Source organism: Nerophis ophidion, linkage group LG02 (genome assembly GCF_033978795.1).
Source record: "Nerophis ophidion isolate RoL-2023_Sa linkage group LG02, RoL_Noph_v1.0, whole genome shotgun sequence".
Lineage (NCBI taxonomy): Eukaryota > Metazoa > Chordata > Actinopteri > Syngnathiformes > Syngnathidae > Nerophis > Nerophis ophidion.
Genome location: NC_084612.1, coordinates 7,213,190 through 7,224,616, shown reverse-complemented (window position 1 = coordinate 7,224,616; position 11,427 = coordinate 7,213,190). Strand labels below are relative to the sequence as shown.

At 43.1% G+C, this 11,427-nt stretch overlaps 1 protein-coding gene across 1 annotated transcript in view; it reads right to left on the bottom strand.

Annotated features, from left to right (window-relative positions):
• nkd1 (NKD inhibitor of WNT signaling pathway 1) overlaps positions 1–11,427 on the bottom strand; it is a 123,928-nt gene that overhangs the window by 1,857 nt on the left and 110,644 nt on the right. The window contains exons 8-9 of the mRNA XM_061876977.1: positions 4,706–4,787; positions 4,463–4,590 (exon numbers count right to left, since the gene is read on the bottom strand). Of these exons, the coding sequence (XP_061732961.1) occupies positions 4,463–4,590; positions 4,706–4,787 (210 nt within the window). The remainder of the gene's footprint in view (positions 1–4,462; positions 4,591–4,705; positions 4,788–11,427) is intronic.

Here is an 11,427-nt window from a genome sequence, read left to right as displayed (position 1 = left end):
GCATCGATATGCCGTGCCTCACATTTAAAAAAAAAAAAAACTACCGGATGCTAGTATCGTCACATTTAATCCACTAGTTGGCACTGTTGAGAGTTGGCGTTTTAGTCATTATTCGTTAAAAGGACAAAAACAGTATTCGAAGTGTGATGTAAAAATGTAGGAAGAAAGGGCGTTTGATACTGAAGCAAACAGAGCAGAAGAGAGCGAGAGACGCTAATAAAAAAGGAAAGACTTGGCTGTCGTATAAAAGTCAAAGAGAACTCTAGTCACATTAACCATTAAGCTTAAAAAAATCCATAACATATACATATCTACACATATACATATATATATATATATATATATATATATATATATATATATATATATTTCCACCCCCATGCTTCACAGTAGGTCTGGTGTTCTTGGGATGCAACTCAGTATTCTTCTTCCTCCAAACACGACGAGTTGAGTTTATACCAAAAAGTTCTATTTTGGTTTCATCTGACCACATGACATTCTCCCAATCCTCTGCTGTATCATCCATGTATCCATTTTGGTATAAACTCAACTCGTCGTGTTTGGAGGAAGAAGAATACTGCGTTGCATCCCAAGAACACCATACCTACCGTGAAGCATGGGGGTGGAAACATCATGCTTTGGGGCTGTTTTTCTGCTAAAGGGACAGGACGATTGATCCGTGTTAAGGAAAGAATGAATGGGGCCATGTATCGTGAGATTTTGGGCCAAAACCTCCTTCCATCAGTGAGAGCTTTGAATGGTTGACCAAATACTTATTTTCCACTATAATTTACAAATCAATTCTTTAAAATTCCTACAATGTGAATTCCTGTTATTTTTTTTCACATTCTGTCTCTCACAGTTGAAGTGTACCTATGATGAAAATTACAGACCTCTGTCATCATTTTAAGTTTGAGAACTTGCACAATCGCTGGCTGACTAAATACTTTTTTGCCCCACTGTATATTAATGCAGGATGAACAAGAATGTTTTAATGTAGACACATAGAATCATCATACTGCTGTGATTATATGTATCAAGTGTTGATTCAAGGCTAAGGCAAAATATCGTAATATATATTGTGTATTGCAACGTAGCCTAAAAATATTGAGATATTAAAAAATGGCCATATCACCCAGCCCTAGTTACAGGCGCCGCTTGGAAACAATTAAGGTATGTAAATAAACATTTACAAACTATTTCTGTGTTAACTCATTCCACAACGTGTATATATGTGGCTTACATAGTCCGGCGTGGCCAATATATGGAAAAATATTTTTTCTGAAATTTTATTGGTGGAGTGCGCTCTATAGTCCGGTAAATACATCAAGTAATGTATAAGGTAAATATGCAATTTTAATGCTGTGTGGATTGATAAGAAGAAAATTCCCTATTTCCCCTGAAATTCGCATTGTGGCTACAAAGTGTGCTTTAATTCCGTCCATTAGGGGGAGCACGGCAGAAAATAATTAAAGGTAAAAGGCCTACTGTAATGAGATTTTCTTATTTAAACGGGGATAGCAGGTCCATTCTATGTGTCATACTTGATCATTTCGCGATATTGCCATATTTTTGCTGAAAGGATTTAGTAGAGAACATCCACGATAAAGTTCGCAACTTTTGGTCGCTAATAAAAAAGCCTTGTCTTTACCGGAAGTAGCAGACGATGACATCACTGGTCGTAGGGTTCCTCACATTGTTTATAATGTGAGCCTCCAGCAGCAAGAGCTATTCGTACCGAGGAAGTGACAATTTCCCCATTAATTTGAGCGAGGATGAAAGATTCGTGGATGAGGAAATTTAGAGTGAAGGACTAGAAAAAACTAAAGGCGATTGCATTGGGAGCGATTCAGATGTTTTTAAACACATTTACTAGGATAATTCTGGGAAATCTCTTATCTTTCAATTGTGTTGCTAGTGTTTTAGTGCGTTAAATAGTACCTGATAGTCGGAGGGGTGTGTCCACGGGTGTGTTGACGCCAGTCTCTGAGAGAAGTCACGAAGCAGGACAGAAACTCCGCTGATCTCCGGTAAGAGGCGACTTTTTACCACAATTTTCTCACCGAAACCTGCCAGTTGACCATGTTCGCTTGACCGCTCTGATCCATAGTAAAGCTTCACCTCCGGGTATTTTAAACAAGGAAACACCATGTGTTTGTGTGGCTAAAGGCTAAAGTTTTCCACCTCCATCTTTCAGATGTTTTTAAACACATTTACTAGGATAATTCTGGGAAATCTCTTATCTTTCAATTGTGTTGCTAGTGTTTTAGTGCGTTAAATAGTACCTGATAGTCGGAGGGGTGTGTCCACGGGTGTGTTGACGCCAGTCTCTGAGAGAAGTCACGAAGCAGGACAGAAACTCCGCTGATCTCCGGTAAGAGGCGACTTTTTACCACAATTTTCTCACCGAAACCTGCCAGTTGACCATGTTCGCTTGACCGCTCTGATCCATAGTAAAGCTTCACCTCCGGGTATTTTAAACAAGGAAACACCATGTGTTTGTGTGGCTAAAGGCTAAAGTTTTCCACCTCCATCTTTCAGATGTTTTTAAACACATTTACTAGGATAATTCTGGGAAATCTCTTATCTTTCAATTGTGTTGCTAGTGTTTTAGTGCGTTAAATAGTACCTGATAGTCGGAGGGGTGTGTCCACGGGTGTGTTGACGCCAGTCTCTGAGAGAAGTCACGAAGCAGGACAGAAGCTCCACTGATCTCCGGTAAGAGGCGACTTTTTACCACAATTTTCTCACCGAAACCTGCCAGTTGACCATGCTCGCTTGACCGCTCTGATCCATAGTAAAGCTTCACCTCCGGGTATTTTAAACAAGGAAACACCATGTGTTTGTGTGGCTAAAGGCTAAAGTTTTCCACCTCCATCTTTCAGATGTTTTTAAACACATTTACTAGGATAATTCTGGGAAATCTCTTATTTTTCAATTGTGTTGCTAGTGTTTTAGTGCGTTAAATAGTACCTGATAGTCGGAGGGGTGTGTCCACGGGTGTGTTGACGCCAGTCTCTGAGAGAAGTCACGAAGCAGGACAGAAGCTCCGCTGATCTCCGGTAAGAGGCGACTTTTTACCACAATTTTCTCACCGAAACCTGCCAGTTGACCATGTTCGCTTGACCGCTCTGATACATAGTAAAGCTTCACCTCCGGGTATTTTAAACAAGGAAACACCATGTGTTTGTGTGGCTAAAGGCTAAAGTTTTCCACCTCCATCTTTCAGATGTTTTTAAACACATTTACTAGGATAATTCTGGGAAATCTCTTATCTTTCAATTGTGTTGCTAGTGTTTTAGTGCGTTAAATAGTACCTGATAGTCGGAGGGGTGTGTCCACGGGTGTGTTGACGCCAGTCTCTGAGAGAAGTCACGAAGCAGGACAGAAGCTCTGCTGATCTCCGGTAAGAGGCGACTTTTTACCACAATTTTCTCACCGAAACCTGCCAGTTGACCATGTTCGCTTGACCGCTCTGATCCATAGTAAAGCTTCACCTCCGGGTATTTTAAACAAGGAAACACCATGTGTTTGTGTGGCTAAAGGCTAAAGTTTTCCACCTCCATCTTTCAGATGTTTTTAGACACATTTACTAGGATAATTCTGGGAAATCTCTTATCTTTCAATTGTGTTGCTAGTGTTTTAGTGCGTTAAATAGTACCTGATAGTCGGAGGGGTGTGTCCACGGGTGTGTTGACGCCAGTCTCTGAGAGAAGTCACGAAGCAGGACAGAAGCTCCGCTGATCTCCGGTAAGAGGCGACTTTTTACCACAATTTTCTCACCGAAACCTGCCAGTTGACCATGTTCGCTTGACCGCTCTGATCCATAGTAAAGCTTCACCTCCGGGTATTTTAAACAAGGAAACACCATGTGTTTGTGTGGCTAAAGGCTAAAGTTTTCCACCTCCATCTTTCTACTTTGACTTCTCCATTATTAAGTGAACAAATTGCAAAAGATTCAGCAACACAGATCTCCAAAATACTGTGTAATTGCACGATGAAAAGAGACGACTTTTAGCCGCAAGTGGTGCTGGGCTAATATGTCCCCTCCAACCAATAACGTCACAAACACGCGTCATCATTCCGCAACGTTTTCAACAGGAAACTCCGCGGGAAATTTAAACCAGTAGTAAACTAAAAAGGCCGTATTAGCATGTGTTGCAATGTTAATATTTCATCATTGATATATAAACTATCAGACTGCGTGGTCGGTAGTAGTGGGTTTCAGTAGGCCTTTAAAGTACCAATTATTGTCACATACACACTAAATGTGATGAAATGTATCCTCTGCATTTGTCCCATTCCTTTGTTCACCCTCTGGGAGGTGAGGGGAGCAGTGAGCAGCAGCAGTGGCCGCGCCCAGGAATAATTTTTGGTGATTTAACCCCCAATTCCAACCATTGTTTTGTTGCTATTTCTTACTTGGAGCTGGTAGTAAAGTCTGTGGGGCGTGTCCACTCACCGGCTCCGAAGCGCGACGTGTAGTTCTCGATGCCGGCCAGGTCCAAGTAGTGGTTCCGTCGCTCGAGGTTCTCATCCATGCAGTTGCGCTGGCAGCCCGGCTGGGCGTGCTGGTCGCTGTGGTGGCGCCTGTGAGGAGGACGAGAGCGCCACTTCTCATTAGCGAGGGGTTTGTGCTTCTTTTCCTCCTCCAATAAAAGTCATGAACTTTTATTTTTCCTGCAAAAAAAAAAAGTTGATTTACCTTATCAGCGCTCGACTCTTCTTGTCTGCGCTCCTGGGGTCTTCTGCACACTTGTCATTCCTCTCCCTAGGGTGGCAAACATCTGGCAAAAAAAAAAAAAAAAAACGGAAGCTTTTACCAATGAGAGCGAGGCGCACAAACACGACAACAGTCACGTCTCGGAAGAAAGCAACCTTTGTTTTTTGGGGGGCTTTTACTTTGAAGATCTACAGCGGAGGAAGAGGGGGGAGAGAACAACAATGCTTCATTTATTCTATTTCCAGCTTCTTAAAAAGGCGTGCCATGAAAGGAAATAATAATAAAAAATAAAAAAAGAGACTTCAGAAATAGTTTAATAAGGACGTGAGATCTGATGCCGGCTGAAATTAGCATGAAGCGCCCGACTTTTTTCAAAAGATGTCGGAAATCTCTGGGGGCGTATTTACAGCCCAGACAACAGGGCACACACACACACACACACACACACACGCACACACAGGCACACACACACGCACACACACACACACACAAAACAAAAAAGTAGGAAGATGTATTTTCCGGTGCTACTTTCTCCACATTCAACTCCTTCACCGAGACAATAGGTTGAGTCAAAACGTATACGAAACCTCCAGTATTGGACGATATCGGTCCGATACGACATCAGCATGAAGGATAACTTATTTTATTGTGTTGTGATGTCTTAGAACAGTGGTTCTCAACCTTTTTTCAGTGATGTACCCCCTGTGAATTTTTTTTTATTCAAGTACCCCCTAATCAGAGCAAAGCATTTTTGGTTAAAAAAAAAAAAAGAGATGAAGTAAAATACAGCACTATGTCATCAATCAATCAATCAATGTTTATTAATATAGCCCTAAATCGCAAATATCTCAAAGGACTGTACAAACCACTACGACATCCTCGGAAGAACCCACATAAGGGCAAGGAAAACTCACAACCAGTGGGATGCCAGTGACAATGATGACTATGAGAAACCTTGGAGAGGACCTCAAATGTGGGCAACCCCCCCCCTCTAGGGGACCGAAAGCAATGGATGTCGAGCGGGTCTAACATGATACTGTGAAAGTTCAATCCATAGTGGCTCCAACACAGCCGTGGGATCCAAGACAGCAGCGAGAGTCCCGTCCACAGGAAACCATCCTAAGCGGAGGCGGATCAGCAGCGTAGAGATGTCCCCAACCGATACACAGGCGAGCGGTCCATCCTGGGTCTCGACTCTGGACAACCAGTACTTCATCCATGGTCATCGGACCGGACCCCCTCCAAAAGGGAGGGGGGGACAGAGGAGAAAAAGAAAAGAAGCGGCAGATCAACTGGTCTAAAAAGGAGGTCTATTTAAAGGCTAGAGTATACAGATGAGTTTTAAGGTGAGACTTAAATGCTTCTACGGAGGTAGCATCTCGAACTGGTACCGAGAGGGCATTCCAGAGTACTGGAGCCCGAACGGAAAACGCTCTATAGCCCGCAGACTTTTTTTGGGCTCTAGGAATCACTAATAAGCCGGAGTCCTTTGAACGCAGATTTCTTGGTACAATACAATCGGCAAGATAGGATGGAGCTAGACCGTGTAATATTTTATACGTAAGTAGTAAAACCTTAAAGTCACATCTTAAGTGCACAGGAAGCCAGTGCAGGTGAGCCAGTACAGGCGTAATGTGATCAAACTTTCTTGTTCTTGTCAAAAGTCTAGCAGCCGCATTTTGTACCAACTGTAATCTTTTAATGCTAGACATGGGGAGACCCGAAAATAATACGTTACAGTAATCGAGGCGAGACGTAACAAACGCATGGATAATGATCTCAGCGTCTTTAGTGGACAAAATGGAGCGAATTTTTGCGATATTACGGTGATGAAAGAAGGCCGTTTTAGTAACGCTTTAAATGTGTGACTCAAAGGAGAGAGTTGGGTCGAAGATAATACCCAGATTTTTTACAGAGTCACCTTGTTTTATTATTTGGTTGTCAAATGTTAAAGTTGTATTATTAAATAGAGGTCGGTGTCTAGCAGGACCGATAATCAGCATCTCCGTTTTTTTGGCGTTAAGTTGCAAAAAGTTAGCGGACATCCATTGTTTAATTTCATTAAGGCACGCTTCCAACGGACTACAGTCCGTCGTGTTGGTCAGCTTTAGGGGCATGTAGAGTTGGGTGTCATCAGCATAACTGTGAAAGCTAATACCGTATTTGCGTATGATGACTATGAGAAACCTTGGAGAGGACCTCAAATGTGGGCAACCCCCCCCCCTCTAGGGGACCGAAAGCAATGGATGTCGAGCGGGTCTAACATGATACTGTGAAAGTTCAATCCATAGTGGCTCCAACACAGCCGCGAGAGTTCAGTTCAAGCGGATCCAAGACAGCAGCGAGAGTCCCGTCCACAGGAGACCATCTCAAGCGAAGGCGGATCAGCAGCGTAGAGATGTCCCCAACCGATACACAGGCGAGCGGTCCATCCTGGGTCTCGACTCTGGACAGCCAGTACTTCATCCATGGTCATCGGACCGGACCCCCTCCAAAAGGGAGGGGGGGGACAGAGGAGAAAAAGAAAAGAAGCGGCAGATCAACTGGTCTAAAAACAAGGTGTAGTCAATAAATCAGTTTCTGATTTATTAAATTGTATAACAGTGCAAAATATTGATAATTTGTAGCCCGATTGTAGCTGAGATAGGCACCAGCGCCCCTTGCGACCCCAAAGGGAATAAGCAGTAGAAAATGGATTGATTGTAGTGGTCTTTCTTGGACTATTTGGAAAAAAAGATACAAAAATAACTAAAAAGTTGTTGAAAAATAAATAAGTGATTCAATTATAAATAAAGATTCCTACAAATAGAAGTAATCATCAACTTAAAGTGCCCTCTTTGGGGATTGAGCGGATGAGCGGATGAGGGGACAGGGCTGCGGAGCTAGCACTGAGCGCTGGGATGGAGAGGCTTCGTGGTGTCTTGGCTGGGTGAGCAGGTGTCGGACACCTCAGTCACCTTGGACGTATCCTCGCTCATCCATGCGGACTGGACACAGGCCGAAAATGGAGTCGGCTGTCTTGGTTGCTTTGTTGGGTCTGCTCCTGTCTCTGGCCATGCTCCCTCCACCCCAGCGGATGATGGCGTGGAACACCCCAGAGGTCACCACAGTGGATATGTTTCTTTTACTTTTTATTCATAGCTAGTATGTAGAAGTGTCTGGTTGTATCTGCTGCTTTAATGTCTTTAATGTCCTCTGTGTTCTTTGATGTTTGATGTTTCCCTCTTACACACACGGAAGAGGGATGTGTACCATGGCTATGAGTTGTTGTTTTTTCCCTTGGCCTCAGTCTGCACCTCCTCTCCAGGGCCCAGGCTAAGACCGATTTTTTTTAATTTTGTTTTAATCTTCTATTCCCCCTCCTTGTTTACCTGTATCCCATCTTTTTTGTAAGGGGCGCTGGAAGCCGGCAGACCCGTCAGCGATCCTGTTCTGTCTCCCTGTAACGTTTGTCTAAACTTGAATGGGATTGTGCTGAAAATTTTTATTTTAATTTTCCTGAAGGAACTCTCCTGACGAAATAAATAAAGTACTATCTAATGTAATTGTAATAGAGATCCTCTCTGGCACTCATCGAGGGTGGACGCTCTCCTTTCCTCTCCCTGATCTTTCCTGCTTGCTCTTTGTTTTGTCTTGTCTTAACTTTCTTGTTGCCTCTTTTTGCACTGCTCTCCAAATCTAAACATTGGAACTATTTAACCGGCCTCAACAAAATTGACAAGATCTTGGGTTTGGGGGAACCTGCTGTCGTGACGAAGCGGTTGTTGCTGGACACGCGACGGACTCTTGGGAGAAGGAGGAGGGCCGCGTGCCTGGCGACCCTTTTCTGTCGAGGACGTGAAGATATCAACCTATTCGGAATTATGACAACAGGACATCTGCTGATTGGAGTAAGCGTTGCTCTGGTTTGTCGACAAATTGAAAGTTGCTGGCAGTCTTCAAAGTACCCCAAAGCTGCCACAAATGATTGGCGGATGCGGGAAGAACTGTGGATTGGTCTATAGACAATTTTAGAGTGAAAAGCAAATGTTATTTTCACTCGCATACAAATCATTTTAGCTTGGAGACTCTCCTGAAGATCACTGCAAGGAAGACACAACAAACTCCCTTCTTGTCTCTCATGGACACACACCTGTTGTTGTGGACTTTGGACTAGCGACGGCAAATACATCAAGGCCGCGGAACAGAGACAAACTATGGGCTTATACACACACACATACACAAAAAAAATATATACGCCACACATACACCCCCCCGTCCCCCAATCCAACGCCCTTGACGCAAATCCCGTAGGGGTGATGAATGGATGGTCAGCGCCTGAGAGCTGCGACCTACCACCATGACCTTGAAATACCTTCCCTCTGTTGCTAGATATCTGGAGATGTATGTTGTAACATCCATATGTGCTTTGCCATGGAGGTTTTTTCCCCACTCCGAACTGGGCCCCCTTAGGAGCCCAGTCTGGATTGTATTTTTTTTACTCATCCTTCCCCAGTGTTTACCTTTTTCCCCATCTTTTACAGGGCGCCTTATGGTGACCCATCAGCGTTCTTGTTCTGTAACCCTTGTTAGATTCCGGTGATTGACGCACAATACCTATTGCTAGTCAAAATCCAGCACTCCGTCCTACGGGTAATGTCCCCCTCGGGTCAACCGGTCTTACCGGCTGCTCCACCGACGTGGGCCCTACTCAGCTGGATGGCGAGGCGATGAGCCTAGTTCTACTACCCTGGGATGGTCCCGGTGGTCCGGCGTCTGTCCTTCTTCCTTCCGTGGTCCCCCCCGGCAGAGAAGCCTCTCTCCTAAGGCCAGGTCTAAATCACGGATCCCGCCGTTTATGGGTAGCTCACCTCTAATGAATCGTGGCTCTTGTTACTGACTAGGTTAAATTCGGGGGCTAGGATATGTAAAAGCCCTTGCAGGACATATTGTAAGTGGACTGCGTTAGAGTGACCCTTCAGAGCTAGGTGGTGGACACGTGAAAACCCTAAAACATTACGTCTAGGAAAAGGTGGTAAACAGGGACATGAAATTATTCTAGTTTTAGATTATGCTTTTTTAATACAGGTTCAATAGCGTAAGCCTTGCACAGAGTCAATAAATCATTCCAAATAATCATCAATAATCAAAGAATCATGGTTAAAATCATTGCAATAAATCATTCATAATAACCGTTGAGGTGGGTCTTACTGTGCCAGGTTCTTCAGGGGATGTCGGGAGTGTGTCCAAAAAGAGGAGAGCTCGCATCGATTCTCATAAATCGGAAAAATCTAAATCAAGTCGGTTAACCGAAAACTACAAAAACCCCAAAATGGGAAAAAGTGCTTAAATTGGGAGGCTGTATCTAATGCAGCCTAAAAAGAGACTATCCCCAAAAATGGGAAAAATCCTGAATTAAGTTACCGTAAACCAAAAACTACAAAAACCCCAAAATGGGAAAAAGTACTAAAATGGGATACTGAGGTGTCAATAAATCAAAACGCGTTAAACCCGAAAAGAATTCCCTAAAAGGGATGGAATCGAAGCGAGCTTTCCAAAAAGGGAAAAAGTACACTGTTTGTTTGTCTAATCTTGAACAGGTGTGTGCTGAAAACAAAGTTTCGTTGTACTTGTTGCAATGACAATAAAGACCTATCTACCTATCCATCTGGATTCATGAACTTCATTCTAAATCAATCAAAGTTTACTTGTATAGCCCTTAATCACAAATGTCTCAAAGGGCTGCACAAGCCACAACGAGATCCTCGGCTTAGATACCCCTTCCGGTGCAATTGATGCTGAGTGAATAGGGTTAATAATGTGGGAGTCCAGTCCATGGCGGGGCCAGCAGGGGGGAACAAAACAATCATTAAAGAATTAAAAGTGGGGGATACCGCAAATTCGGGTATCGACCGGGTAAATAACGAGACAATATTGTCGATGTCAATACCCTGTTTTAAAATGTTTCAATTATGTTTGATTTTGTGGTTTTAAATTTGTTGATTTAACATTTCTTCAAAAAAAAAAAAGAAATCTTTAACATCAATATTTATGGAACATGTCCACAAAAAATCTAGCTGACAACACTGAATATTGCATTGTTGCATTATTTTTCACAGTTTATGAACTTACATTCATATTTTATTGAAGTATTATTCAATAAATATATTTATAAAGGATTTTTGAATTGTGGCTATTTTTTTAGAATATTTTTTAAAAATCTCACGTACCCCTCGGCATACCTTCAAGTACCCCCAGGGGTACGCATACCCCCATTTGAGAACCACTGTCTTAGAATACTACACAAAGTACTGGCTCACCTGCACTGGCTTCCTGTGCACTTAAGATGTGACTTTAAGGTTTTACTACTTACGTATAAAATACTACACGGTCTAGCTCCATCCTATCTTGCCGATTGTATTGTACCATATGTCCCGGCAAGAAATCTGCGTTCAAAGGACTCCGGCTTGCTAGTGATTCCCAAAGCCCAAAAAAAGTCTGCGGGCTATAGAGCGTTTTCCGTTCAGGCTCCAGTACTCTGGAATGCCCTCCCGGTAACAGTTCGAGATGCCACCTCAGTAGAAGCATTTAAGTCTCACCTTAAAACTCATTTGTATACTCTAGCCTTTAAATAGACTCCCTTTTTAGACCAGTTGATCTGCTGTTTCTTTTCTTTTTCTTCTATGTCCCACTCTCCTTTGTGGAGGGGGTCCGGTCCGATCCGA